Source organism: Natator depressus, chromosome 11, assembly GCF_965152275.1.
Source record: "Natator depressus isolate rNatDep1 chromosome 11, rNatDep2.hap1, whole genome shotgun sequence".
Classification (NCBI taxonomy): domain Eukaryota; kingdom Metazoa; phylum Chordata; order Testudines; family Cheloniidae; genus Natator; species Natator depressus.
In genome coordinates, this window is record NC_134244.1 from 44,268,018 (window position 1) to 44,283,091 (window position 15,074).

A 15,074-nucleotide genomic window follows, 5' to 3' on the forward strand; every position below is an offset into this window, starting at 1 on the left:
AGCAGAAGGGAGGACTAATAGGTTAACAAAGAGGAACTGGTACTGCAGAACCATAGGGCAGAGACTTTAGAATTCTCACATGAGAAATCGAGGAAGGAGTGTTTGTGATTATATTTCCTTCATTTCCCAAAACACAACTGAAATCCTTTGAGAAATGGAATGATGGAAGTAGAAAGTGATTTAGTTTTCATCAGTGTCTAAATCCCAGTTAATATTTGATCTTAAGCACCGAGAAAAGTATACACTAAAAAGTGGAAAACTATAGCTGAGTGAGCAGATTGTAGCTAAATCTAGGGTAAACAGCACTTCCACACAGCTCCCACTCTCCTGGACTGGGAGTTTCTCCCTCTGCTGTAACTAGTGGCTAAATCTGATATATTCTCAATATTAAAGCTAAATTAGGAAGGGGATATAAATACACATGGGAAAATTCCAAATATTAGAGGAAAAGGCCAACTTGAAGTTACTGAATTCAGTTGAACATAGCGTATCTCATACCTTTTATATAAAATATAATTTGAATTAAATAGCAATGGCAAGGAATACCAAATTGAAACTAAACATGAAGAGGTTTTTACCCCAGAAAGAACTGTAAATGGGTGAGATTTACTGCATAAAATCAGTGAGACAGGCAAATTGGGCACAGTCAAAATGTAGATGACAGCTATAAGGAAAGTGAATGGAAGAAGAATGAACTTTAAGGTCTAATGGTCTTGTCTTGATCATGAAATATTTTTTTGTTTATATCTGCAGAATAGATTAGGAAGTCCTCAATAAATATTTAAGAATGGACACTAGCCCAATCCATAAAAAAATTATAACTTACTTCCCATTATAATGTGTATACAGTAAGTATTGTATTTGCATGTCTATACCTATAAGTAAAATTTACTTGAGTGAACTCAATGGGCAAGATTAAACAATAAAACAAAATAAGGAGAGGGTATATGAGGAAATGCTTCTCTCCACTGAAAAATGTGTAGTACACTACAATATATTTACATACAACAGAAGAGAAAATTTATATGCATCAAAAGGAGCTGTTGGTGCTGAGTATCCCTGGCAACCAACAACCAGACCATTTATTAAGGTGTCTTTGTATGGACTTGGATGTCTAACTTTATGTACCCACATTTGAAAAATTTGACCTAAGTGATGTGCTTGGGTTGAGGGCTATATGGTTTTTTGGATTAGGCACAGGACTAGGAATCAGAGGAGCTGATTGCTAGTCCTATGTATAGGGCAGAATTGGACCTAAATAATTCTGCCAAGAAGTCTCCCCATAGCTAGTCATGCATGCTAGTTGTTGCCAAGAAAAAAGATTAAAACCAACTTGCAGTTATTACTAGTCAAATAAAGCTGGAAAAAATGTTCATAAAGTGAACTTCACTTTTTGAACTTTCATGTTTCCTGAATGTGTTGTCTGATTTTTCTTTTGCCTCATGTTGGCTAAAAATATTCTACCCCGGTGTATGGCTTGATTCTGCTCCCACCAAAGTCAATGGCAAAACGCAGAGTGACTGATGGAAAGGGAGCAGGCCCATCTGTGACATTGCAAGAGGATTGGTTTAATTTTGGTGAATTTAATGGGAAGATCAAAAATTAGGTTAATTTATTAATAGAACTCCAGCTTCAATTTTAGCTCTGGAGAGACTAAGATCTCATTACATTTGGAGAATTGTTTTTTATTTTAACTCTTTTAATGTGCTGTAAGGGGGATATGATGACGCTTAAATGATCAGGCAGAATTTGGGAAATAAGCCCTAATTATTGAAGAGGAATGGATTTATTGAATTTATCTGAATTTATTGCAACACAGGAAAGCTCAAAGCTGGTACACCATTTCTGAGATTTTTCATTACTTTCTAAAATACAGCTGTTGATCACAGTGTAGGCACTGACTGTGGGAGTACTTAGGGCTCAAGCACCTAAGGAAAAAATTAGTGGGTGTTTAGCATGCACCAGCCACAGGTGTTCAGTGGCACCGCTGATCAGCTATTCAGTGGTGCTGTTGATCAGCTGTTTGGCGGCTGGGGAAGGCGCTTAGGAGAGGATGGAGAGCAGCGAGTGGTGGACGGGCAGGGTCTTTGGGGGGGCAGCGTGGGGGCGAAAAGAGGTGGAATGAGGGCAGGGCCTTGGGGAAGGGGTAGATTGGGGGCGGGGCCTCGGGAAGAGTGGGAGTGGAGTACCCCGGGGAAAAATAAAAGTCAGCGCCTATGGATCATAGCTTGTGTTCGTAATTTCTCCTATTGTGCTTATATCTGCCTATTTTTCAGTCATGTTTCTCTAATTGATTCATTAATTCTTTGTTAAAATGTTAGTAATATTGGTGCTAGAAATATTTAATTTTGTTAACACTTGTAATATTTACTGAAGTGTCACCATTGAACAGATGCTGATGCGCATGTATGTTATAAACTTTGTTATATTGTAAAGTTCTGTTTATAAGCTATATTGTGTGTGAACCAATCTTTACATTCATGTTCAGTGGTGCAATTTTGTGAATATATATACAACTAGGTAAGCAATATGTAAGCAATAAAACTGGATTGAGTTTGCAGTTAGTTATTTAACAAGTTTAATGAGTTTGGTTGTCTCAGCTCTGTCTCTTGAGGGAATTTGTGCACATCAAAAAAGCACCACTGAGTCTAGCTCAAGTGTCAAGATTTATTTATTTATTTAAAGTTTTAGACTTGACTAGAAGGCACTTCACAATAGCGCAGGACAAGAGACCATTGGTAAAGCTGTTGTTCTTGCATGCTACTTGCTAGCACCGTTGGCTCTAACAACAGTGCATACTCTTCCTGAACACCTTTAAAAAGGATTGACACTCTGAAGTGTCAGATTACTGTCTTCCTCTGCCAATGCTAAATGTAATTTTTTCTGCATAAGTGAACTCAATGGAGATCAGACATGTTAAAACCCATTTGATTTTCATTTACCCAAAAGCTACAATGCTAAAAAATATATTTAAAAGACCTTTATCGTTCAGCATAAATGGCTAAAAACTTGTTTTTAGCTATTACATGACTGAACTGATTGTACAGTTCTGTGAATTGGGATTATCATCTTTGCTTTCTGCTATGTTAGATCTTTCTAAAGTGCAGCAGTTTTAAACATTAACATTGATTTTTTATTTGTATTAAATTGTATAGATCTTGAAATACCAATAGTGATATAAATCTCTGCAGCACATACTTATATATCATATTTATACAGTATGAAAACATTGTAAAAATGGACCAGCAGTCCTTGCCACACTAATGTGAAAGGGGGGAGAACCCTTTCATTGCACAAGTTCGTTAGTTTTTCAGCGTCTGGGCTGAAGAAGGCTAGGACTATCATAGAGATCTATTTTCAGAGTAACAGCCGTGTTAGTCTGTATTCGCAAAAAGAAAAGGAGTACTTGTGGCACCTTAGAGACTAACCAATTTATTTGAGCATTTGTTTCTTGTAGAAACCATACTACAGGCTGATACACAAACGCAGTATATGTTTGTTTTTTTAATGAAGGAGGTATTCCATTTGTTTGTCAGTGCAGAGTATCTACTTTCCCCTGTTCATCTGTATTGTAAGAGGGACAAGTGCATCTCTGTTGCGTTCTGAAGAATTGTGTCTACTTATACCAATGTGAATTTGGCCTTATATTTGATGTTTTAAAACTCAGTATTTACCTCTCCCAAGTATTTATGTTACCAATGTACTTAAAATAAGAAGGTACTATGGTCACTACAGGTATCTGGAGCATTAAATACTGTTTTTAATGGCACCCACCATGTGTGTGCTTTAGCTTTAAACAAACATGAATAGGACTTTTAGTGGCAAGCCATGGGTTAGAATTATATCAGCTTGAGAAAGTATTTCACAAACAGGGTACCTTGAAGGGCCCTGCTCTATAGTGTGAAATCACTAGCATGGAAAGAGCTTGTTGAGGCAAGGGCAAAGCATTTGTAATTGAGTTCATACAGTAATGTCTTAATAACATGGGGCTAAAACCTCAGACTCTAAAATCCAAGTGGTAGATGTTTCCAGCTCACTAGAGAGAGAGCAGGCGCAGGATTTTACTCTCGTCTAGACGTAAGATTTCTAGAAGATGCCTCAACTTTTCTGCACTAAATTCCTCCGTCTTAGGATCTAAATCTTGTACTAATCTCCCTTACTAAGCATCCTTTTTGATGCTGTGGTGAGAAACACCCTTGGATTTTCTGTCTTTTACAGGTGGTCATTCTGGTTGCAATCTATTTGGCAAAGGAATCTTTTTGGCGTTGAAGTCTTATTGGAAAACAGCAGAACTGTATCTCTGATGAGGGCAAAGTTATGTTAAGAGTTAACACAGGCTTTATTTCCAAAATAAACCCAGTTACAAGAAATGTGTTTTGTTTTTCTTCTATCCTTTTTTTGCCCACATGCAAAACATCCTTTAAATAAATAAATAATTTTAAAAAACAAAACAAAGCCAATCAAGCAACCTACCAACCCCCTGAACACACACACCTCTGCCATACTCTTGATGTCAGCAGGGCTCTAATAATCAACACTGAACGTGGCACACAATTCAAAAAAACTCTAGCTTTGCTGATCTAACCCTTATCATAAAAAATAAAACAAACAAACAAAAAAAGCTGCCAAGGCTTCAGTTATTAGATGGCTAAATTGGTGCTTTTCAGAAGCTTTCAAAAATAGACACCACCTTTCCCCCTCAAACGTTTATGGTCATTTTTTCAGAGTCATGGCAGCTTCCTGGCTTGAAGGATTATTTGAAACATATAAAGAGACATGTGGGATGGTCTCCTGGTCATGTTTCTGTACCTCCTCTAAGTTTGACAAATTAGATGTGCAGGTCTCATCAGTCCCTGCCATTGGAAGGAGGGATCTGTACAGTGCTCCCCCAATAAATTATATTGGGGTAGGGGGAGAGGATGCATCTGTTTCCTCATTCATCTTTTCTTTTCCCCCGGGGTGACACACATTGTATATCCCATTGTAATGGATCTGCTGACTTTCCTGGCGAAGAAGAATAAGAACATTTATCTGATTGTCCCTGAACATTTCCTTTCTTCTAGTAGGAAAGTCTGCAGATTCAAGCCACCTGGCACAAGGCTTATAGTTCTGAATGAGGCTTAAATTGTTGGTTTCTCCTCAATTTTCTTTATGGGCACAATGTATATATGTTTGCTTGTAGTTGGAGTTAAATTTGAAGTTGTTCTTCAGTAGGGAGTGTTTGTGTGACTATCCTGTTCTTGCTAATAACCTATGAAATAAAGTTTGAAGCAATTAGTTCTGTGAAGCAACTTTGGAAGTACTTTGAACTGGCTGGGTCTTCACAGGTCGAGATTGACAGATCTAGTTCTGCATCCAAGGTGCTTCAAGCCATGGTAAAATGCATTGTAATGCATCTCTGGGCTTTCCTGCTGGAAGAAAGGAATATTTAAAATCTTCTTGTCAGAGTGAAAAGCAACATTTGTACAGATATTGGGTAATGTCAAGCAACCATTGGTAAATATTTGTGAAATCCGTTAAATGTATTGATGAAACCATATTATAGAACAATGACTACGAGTGAATCTTTTTGTTTGCTTACAGATATGTAATGAAACTTTTTTTCAGAGTGAAAGTGATTCATTCTCTCTCTTTTTCTCTCCCATTTTTGTTTTAATTAAGGTGAAGTTTGGATGCCTTTTGAGTTCATCTCCTCCTTTCCAGAAGATAAACTGTGAAACTGAATAATGTGGAAAATCCTTCCCCTCTCTTTTTGTATGTGAGTTTGAGACAAGATTGGTATGGTCTTAAGAGCACAAGATCATCTCTAGAAATTAGCTGCAACTATGAGTTCAGAGGAGAAAGGTGTATCTCCTGCTCACAAAACATCCACTCCATCACATAAAAGTGCCTCCTCTTCATTGTCATCTCAGAGGGACAGTAAGCAGGTAAGGAAAAGATCCTAGACAACTGTAACTCTCTAACTTGTAACGTTTGGTGGTTTTATTAATTCATTCTTCCTCATGGTAGCAAAGCCTGATGCTCAGCAGTTAAAGTCTTTTGATAATAGAATTGTGCATTTCCAATGCAGGTAAGATATGTCAATGTTTCAGTAAGTTCCTTATTCCTTTTCTGCTGTGTCTTGGAAAAGACATGGATGGGGAAACTATTTGGGGGAAATAAACTCCAGACCTATGACATAGATGCAGGGTATTAGGTAAGAGGGATAGAATTATGTGGGCATGGGTAAGGAAGAATTCTTCATAAGTCTTTCTCCTTTAGTTCTGGGAGGCATTTTCCTTAGAGGTGTTAACTTATGAATGCTTAAATGTTTTGCTTACTGTGTGTGAATATTTAACTTCAGATCTAACTACAGACATGTGTCATCTGTTCCGTATGGCTTGACTTGCCAGGCTGGAAATAAGCTTCTCTTTGAAAAGGTGCATTGTATCATAAACATTTTGTAGAAACCACAAAATTTCTGAAATTATATCTGATTTAGTAGGGATTCAGGTAGAATGCTCCACATTATATTGTACAATCCCAGTTATGCTGGGCTTCCATTGCTAATATGCTCCCCAGGATCTGTGCAGTTGGAAAGCCTCACCCTGGGTCAACTCCATACATCTTTAGGGCCCTGCCAAATTCATGGTCTATTTTGGTCAATTTCACGGTCATAGGATTTAAAAAATAATAAATTTCATGATTTCATCTATTTAATTGTAATTGCAGGGGTCCTGACCCAAAAAGGAGTTGAAGGGAGTTGCAAGATTATTGTAGGGCGAGTTGCGGTACTGCTACCCTTACTTCTGCAGTACTGCTGGCGGTGGCGCTGTTTTCATCATGATAACTGGTAAAGTACGTAAGCCAACATTTTTTTAAATGGGTGCTTAAGGCTAGGTTGCGAATTCCATATTTCAGCACATAAATATATAGCATGAAGTTTAAAAATGCTGAGCACGCAGAGGCTTCACTGTACTGAACACTTCAAAAGCAGGTCACGTATTTGGGTGCCTGAATATGGACTTAGCATCCTGATTTTAAACACTCATTTTTGAAAATATTGGCCATAATATTTCAAACACATTAGAATGTTATAGGAGAGGAATCCATAGGAGCGTGAATGGCTTGTGAGTGATTAATTTTGAAGTGATGTTGAGCTAGACCATATGATAGCCACTGAAGGTGTTAGTGTACACAAGACAATAAACACCATGAATGTTGTTCTTATTATACAAAAATGTAGAAGAGAGAATAAATCACCATATTTTTGTCCTACTGTCCCCATTACGATTACAGTTTTAATTTATATTTCCTGCTTATTGCATTGCTTGTGTTTTTTTATCTTTCTTGAGAATTAATAAAGAAAAAAATTTAAAAAAGTGTATTTCTTGTTTAGCGGGGTGGTCACCCGCTCCAGCCTGGAAGGGGTTAACAGCCCTGGGAAAGGGCTGTCCTGGGGAGCCAATAGGCTAGGCTGATTGGGGAAGCAGCCGTAGCTGGGGCCACGTCCCAGTCAGGCCACAGCTGGCCCTATAAAAGGGCTGTGAGCCAGGAGCTCAGAAAGTCTTTCTCTAGCGGTAGAGAGAGAAGGACGTGGCTGCCTGAGAGCTGAGGAGGGTGCCTGAGTGGAGCAGGGCTGGGGAAAGGTTAGAGGAGCTGGAGAGCTCCAGCCTGGAGAACCCCCAGGCTGCAGGCCTTGCTAAAGGCCAGGAAAGGTACTGGGGTTGCAGAGGTGCAGCCCAGGGTTAGGCAAAGGCAGCAGGTCCAAACTGCCCTTGCCGATGATGAGTGGTTTACAGACTGCAGTCTGCCCCAGTGAGTGGGGGCTAGATGAAGACTGGCCATAGCCGCTGAGGCAAGGTGGGGATAGAGGGTTGGGGGTTCCCCTGGGTGGGGAGACCCAGAGGGTGGGTGTACTGCCAGGGGGCAGCACCCCATGGTAAAGGAGCACCCGGGTCTGGGAGGGACACGGGGGCTAGCGGCAGGCGAGACACCGGCCTGCAGAGGTCGCTCCAGGCTGGAAGAGCTAATTTCCGAGACGACCAGCAGGAGGCGCTGCGCCGGTGAGTCGTCGCACCGCTACGCTTGCCATGAGAGGCCTTGAAAATGTTGTGCTGCTGCCTTCTTAGACTTTTCATAAGTCATTTTGGGAGGTGGCAGTTGGGTAAATAGCGGTTTCCTCAATGGGGTAATCTGTGTGGAAATGGAGTGCGACAGGACTGGATGCAATGTCAGTATGGATTTCATTGTCACTGTGAGGATAACATTTGATATTTCTGGACTGTGAATGATTGAAATCCTCTTGTCATACAATCCCTATCAAAGTCAAACTAGCAATTATGGAACAGTTTTCCAGTAAATTATGGTGCAGGAAACTGAATGAGTGTGAAGACAGCTATGACAAATCATTGCAGAGAGGTGGAAAATTTCCTGTTGTGTAAGTATGCTGGCATTTTAATGTAGGTGGTTTATTTGTGCAACATACATCATCTCAGCGAAGTAGTCGTCAGAAAAAAGCTCTGACATCGCCACTTCGCAGGCTCCAGAACTAAATAATTGATAAACAGAGTCTACTGCAGCCAGCAGTAAAAGAGAAGCTGGGTTCAAATTTTAATCAACATGGAGACTTACCATCGTTCAGTTGTAGCTGAACGTCGCTAATTCACAGTGATGACCAGGGAAACCATTACAAATTAGGGTCAAAATGTAACATTTAGCCACTCACCAGGGTAGGGTTGTTGTGAAGTCCTACCTCGCAGCCCGTGGGGAGCTCTTCAGGATGGTTCAGTGTGCTTCCCTTGGTGCAGCTCTCTATTCTGAGAGCTAGTGCTGGGCTGTGGGTGGGCCAGAGCCATGAGCCCTTGTCAACTCTACTTCCTTTGAGGCACCAGGGCTTCCCAGGGTGCACCAGGAGAGCAGTCTCTGCAGTGTGGTGAACATAAGGACTGCAATTGTGACAGGCCCTTCTCTGGGCCCCACAAGTAGGGGGAGACTCTTGTCCCCACCCCACAATTAACTCCAAAAAGGCTAGTCATAATCTGATGCTCAGCAAGTAAGAAATCAGAGTTAAGAGCAAATATCGTGAAGCGTGTGCTGTCCATTTGTAACAGTTTTGGGTTAGTTTTAAATGTATGGTAATCATAATGTGGTGTTAAATGTACGATCACATGCTTCAAAAATAAAGATGTCTTTGTATTATTTGCTCTCACTCTAACACATCGGTATTAAATCCTGGCTGAGAAGGCAGGAAGAGGTTAGATTTTTTTTTAACAAGTTATAAAGGATCTGATCTTGCAAACACTTACATATGCAAATAACCTTTCACATGTGAGTAGTTCCATTTAAGTCAATAAGACTACTCACATGAATAAAGTTAGTCTTCTATGTAATAGTTTGCATGATCAAGCCAGATATATGGATGTTAGCAGGGCTCTATTGTATTATTTAGAGATAATATAAGCCTAGATTTTCAGAAGTAACTTGTGATTTTGGGTGCCTAACTTGAGACACCTTGAAGGACCTGTTTTCAGAAGGTGGGTCTCAACATTTTTTGATAAACAGGCCCCCTTGAAGTATCTCAGGTGGGTGTCCAAAAACTAAGGCATGAAAAATCACTGGTCACTTTTTGAGAATCATGGCGTGTATATATATTATATATATTACATCACACACACAAAAACTATGTTAAAAGAACATTACTAATGTTGCAAAATCAAGGACTGAAAAGTGAGGAGATGACAGAATTAAGGTTTCCTGTGCATCCTTAGTTCGTCCCTCTCCTGCGTATGCCTTATGAATAGAACTGGTCAGACAATGTATATTGAAACAGTTTTCCATCAGAATATGCGGTTTTTTCATGTAATCATACAGATTTCGTTGAAATTTCCCAAGAAAATTATTTTGGAAACAAAACATTTTTCACTGCAGAAATATTGTTTCAAAATGTTTTATTTATATATTACTTTTATTCATCATACTTTTCTTTTACATAGTAGTCAAAATATTCTATTAATTTGTTTTATTTTTATATTTTATTTTTACAATCATTAAGGGCAGCTGCTATTTAGTACTGATTGAAACATCTTATTATCTAGATGAGTGTCTCCTATTTATATTATAATTTAATATTTTGACACTTTGAACAAGAACAGAAAATAAGCACTCACTGTTGTAATAAATGAGCAGCAGTTTTAATACTCTAGAAAAAGTAGTCCAAGCTAACATGAAAATATTAATATAAACACATTTTGAAATAAAAATTTTGTTTTGAAACAAAAAGTTAAAATGATTCCAAACCAAAAATTTCCAAAATGATTTATTTTTTTGAAACTTTCATTTCACAGGAAATTTTGAAAATGTTTGTTTATATTCTGATTTAGAAATGAAAACAAATTTTCAGGAAATTTTCATTTTTTGAAAACAGAAATTCAGAGTTTTGACCTGCTCTAATTATGGTAGTCTTTAATTACATGAATCCATACTATTTCCCCCCCCACGGACCTCTGCTTCATTCAGTGCACAGGTGCACCTGTTCTGGGGAGGAATAAAGGTTGTGTAGTAAAAGAGGCTAGTGAATGAAGCAGGGGATTGCAGGAGGAGGTCAGACTAGATGATCATAATGGTCCCTTCTGACCTTAGTATCTATGAATCTAAGAGAAAAGATGACTTAGTGCACAAGAAACACATTTCACCTCTAGTATTGCAGACTGGGAACAGTCTGCTTTGTTCAACTCCATAACAGAGATGGAAAACAGACACTAACTAAAGAGGAAGTAAGGTGGGGTGGAGCATGACTCCAACCCATATTACGCTGAGTAACTCAGTTAACCCTTTGAGGACCACTTTACTACAGATGGTCTCATGGCTAAGATAGGTGACTTCTGCCCACAGAGCAAGTACAGCACAAGCACTGGCAGGCTTCTCCACACTGTCCTGCTTATGTGCCTCAACCCTGTTCTAGGTGTCAAAGGGTATTTCAGGCTGTGTAACTGCTGAAGGCTCTGCTGAAACTGTCTGGAATGTGATTATGTGGCTGGAAATGCCACTGGGCGTGGTAATTGAAATGCTGAATTTGTGGTGTCAATGCTTATCCACCACAGGCCAGCAATACAGAATTCAGTGTCCAATGTGTTCAGGTTTAGGTTTTGGTGGTGGGAGAAGTGTAGGTTTGGGATGTGCTCTGAATGAGCCCCGACTGTCCATGTGCTGGCTCTTGTTTATTGATTCTCACTCATGAGTCTTTGATTGTATTCTGTATGTTTTTCTTTGCTTTTCTTGAGTTTTTTTCTTTCCCCTTTTCCCTGTGGTTCCAGAAAACTAACACTTTATCTAGTTCAGTGATTCCCAAACCTGTTCCGCCACTTGTGCAGGGAAAGTCCCTGGCGGGCTGGGCCAGTTTGTTTACCTGCTGCGTCTGCAGGTTTGGTCGATCGCGGCTCCCACTGACTGCGGTTCGCTGCTCCAGGCCATTGGGAGCTGCTGGAAGCGGCGGCCAGTATGTCCCTCGGCCCGCGCTGCTTCCAGCAGCTCCCATTGGCCTGGAGCAGCGAACCGCGGCCAGTAGGAGCCGCAATCGGCCAAACCTGCAGATGCGGCAGGTAAACAAACCGGCCTGGCCCGCCAGTGGCTTTCCTTGCACAAATGGCGGAACAAGTTTGGGAACCACTGATCTAGTTAATAAAAATATACAAAACAAAGAATGTTTGAAAAATAAAGAGAAATGGAGGTTTTAAGGTGAGATCTACAGAAGAAGCAACTCGGTGACCTGGAGGGAGGACAGGTATATCTGACAAATGGGGTGGTACTAGTTGAGGTATGACCCCAACTGTGAAGATCTGCAGTCATAGGAGGTGTTGGAGGATGGATATTGTGATGATGGTTAGAGTGTAGCTGTATTGACCAGCTCCTAAAGAATGGGTGGAGGAGTACCTGTTTTTCAAATGAGTAGCTTTTCTATTTTAATTTCTCCATTTCTCTTTTTGAGGCTGATTCCCCCATACCTGAAAACTGTTATCATGTCATCCCTCAGTCTTCTCTTCTCCAGACTGAACAAATCCATTTTTTTCGATCTTCCCTCATAGGTCATGTTTTCTAGACCTTTAATCATTTTTGTTGTTCTTCTCTGGACTTTCTCCAATTTGTCCACATCTTTCCTGAAATGTGGCACCCAGAACTGGACACAATACTCCAGTTCCTTCTATCCCCGATCCCCACCTGCCTTCCCCGTTCCTCTTCAGGGACTCCTCTCATGAGAGCCTCCTCATGCAGAAGGTAAAGGGTTTACTACAGCTGGGTGCTGGGGTCTATTCCCGTACTTTTTAATCCCAAGGGCCAGGGGTGGTCTATGGCCCATCCTGGACCTGCAAGACCTCAGCAAGTATCTAAAGAAGTTAAAGTTCCACATGGTTTCCCTGGCTTCTATTATCCCCTCCCTGGATCTGGGAGACTGGTATGCCGCCCTCGACTTGAAGGACGTATACTTCCACATAGCGATCTTTCAAGGGCACAGACGCTTCCTCTGGTTTACAGTGGGGCCCCACCACTACCAGTTTGTGGTCAGCACCGAAGGCGACAACACCAAGGGTGTTTACCAAGTGCACGTCGGTGGTAGCGGCTTAGTTCAGGTGCTGGGGTATTCAGATCTACCTCAATGACTGGCTCGTCAAGGGCAGCTCCAGGTCTCAAGTCCAAAGGGATGTTGCAGTGCTTCAGGCCACGTGCCGCTCTCTGGGCCTACTGATAAACGACAAAAAGTCAACGTTAGTGCTGGTGCAGAGGATAAAGTTCATCAGAGTGGTCCTCGACTTGACCTGCGCCAGAGCGTTCCTGCCGCTGGAAAGGTTCCACACATTGACGAACGTCATCGCGGAAGTCTCCATGTTCCCTCCAACTACAGCCAGGATCTGTCTGCATCTGCTGGGTCACATGGCAGCGTGCACTTACGTAGTCCACCATGCAGGAGTCTGCAACAATGGCTGGGGATGGTCTATTCCCAGTCCAGAGACCCCCCTGGAAAAGATGATTCCCATTCCCCAGGCGATACTTACCTTGCTGCGATGGTGGACCAACTGCAGGACAGTCCTGGAGGGAGTTCCGTTCGAAACCCCCCTCACTCCATCGAGGTAGTGTTGCCTCGGCTGGGGTGCGTATCTCGGCAACCTCCAGACACAGGGGATGTGGTCCCCGGAGGAGGTGAAGTTGCACATAAATGTCAAAAGAACTCCGAGCAGTCTGGCTGGCATGCGGAGTCTTCCTGCCTCACCTGTCGGGCAAGGTGGTACGAGTCCTCATGGACAACACAACCTTGATGTTCTACATCAACAGGCAAGGGGGAGCGGGCTTGTCGGCTCTCTGTCAAGAGGCATTCCATCTGTGGGACTTCTGCATCAGCCACGAAATCCACTGGAAGCTTGTCACCTTCCTGGTGTCAAGAATACGCTGGTAGACCAGCTCAGCAGCGGCTTCTTCTCTCACCACGAGTGATCACCTGCATGATCTTCCAAAGGTGGGGAACTCTCCCAAGTGGACCCATTCGCTACCAGACAGAACAGGAAATGCCACCGGTTTTGCTCTCAGGAAGGTCTGAGCAAGGGCTCCCTCTCCAATGCCTTCTCCTGTAGTGGTCAGGGAGCCTGATGTATGCGTTGCCTCCGATTCCACTCATTGGCAGGCTCCTGGCAAAGATCAAGATAGACAAGGCACAGGTTGTCGTGATCACCCCGGCGTGGCCCCACCAACATTGGTTCGGCACGCTCATGAGCTTTTCAGCGACCCTCCCCCCTGCTCCTACCCAACCGCCCAGACCTGCTGTCACAGGACCACTGCCAGCTCCTACACCCCAACCTAGAGTCCCTCCACCTCCCGGTGTGGATGCTGCGTGGCTGAACCTGGAGGAATGGACCTGTTCGGGAGGAGTCCAACAGGACCCCCTGGGGAGTAGGAAGCCCTCAACCAGGCTGACTTACCTGGCCAAGTGGACGAGGTTTTCCTGCTGAGTGTCTGAGCATGGCATCTCTCCCTTGTATTCTTCCATATAGGCTGTCCTGGACTACCTGCTCCATTTGAGGAACCAGGGCTTGGCACATTCTTCCATTAGAGTGCATCTAGTGCCCATCTCTGCTTTTCACCCCCCGATCCAAGAACAGATGGTGTTTCCCATGACATGATGGTCAGATTCTTGAGAGCGCCCGAGAGACTCTTCCCGCAGGTACGGATTCCTGTCCCGCAGTGGGATCTTAACTTGGTCCTCTCTAGGCTCGCCGGCCTGCCCTTTGAGGTGCTCCCTTTCCCATCTGTCATGAAAGGTCATGTTCCTTGTGGCGGTGACGTCAGCAAGATGGGTCTCTGAAATTAAAGCCTTGATCTCAGAACCTCTGTACACGGCCTTCTACAAAGATAAGGTTCAGTTGCAGGCTCCCCCACCACTCCCGGCCTTCCTGCCAAAGGTGGTCTCCAACTTCCAGATGAACCAGGACATCTTCCTCATGGTGTTCTGTCCCAAACCGCACAAGACTGGTGAGGAGAGGCGTCTTCACGCCCTGGATGTCCGGAGGGACTTGGCTTTCTACTTAGAATGTACCAAGTCTTTCCAAAAATTGACTCAATTTTTCGTCGCTACAGCAGATAGGATGAAGGGTCACCCAGTGTCCTCGCAGAGGATTTTCAAGTGGATTACCTCATGCATAAGGACCTGTTATGACCTGGCTGGGGTTCTGCTGCTGCTGATTGTCAGAGCCCACTCGACGAGAGCGCAGGCATCTTCGGCAGCCTTCCTGGCGCACATTCCTATCCAGGACATCTGTAGAGCTGCAATGTGGTCCTCTGTTCACATGTTTACTGCTCATTATTCCATCACTCAGCAGGCCAGAGACGACACTGTGTTCGGCAGAGCTGTATTGCAATCTACACGTCGGTGAATTCCTACCCACCTCCAGGGATACTGCTTTGGAGTCACCTAATATGGAAAGGACATGAGCAAGCACTCGAAGAAAAGAGAGTTATCTTATCCACAGCTGGTGTTTTTCGAAATGTGTTGCTAATGTCCATTCCACAACCCGCCCTCCTTCCCCACTGTTGGAGTTTCCAGTAAGAAG

At 42.6% G+C, this 15,074-nt stretch overlaps 1 protein-coding gene across 4 annotated transcripts in view; it reads left to right on the top strand.

Moving 5' to 3' along the window:
* The window catches only part of OSBPL6 (oxysterol binding protein like 6), a 247,104-nt gene that overhangs the window by 88,789 nt on the left and 143,241 nt on the right, over positions 1 to 15,074 (top strand). For 3 of the 4 annotated variants that reach the window (XM_074967668.1, XM_074967670.1, XM_074967671.1), the window contains exon 4: positions 5,662 to 5,927. In XM_074967668.1, coding sequence (XP_074823769.1) covers positions 5,826 to 5,927 — 102 coding nt within the window. In that variant the 5' untranslated portion in view covers positions 5,662 to 5,825. Of the gene's footprint in view, positions 1 to 5,661; positions 5,928 to 15,074 lie in introns of those variants that run through there. The other variant, XM_074967672.1, reaches the window with a different exon arrangement.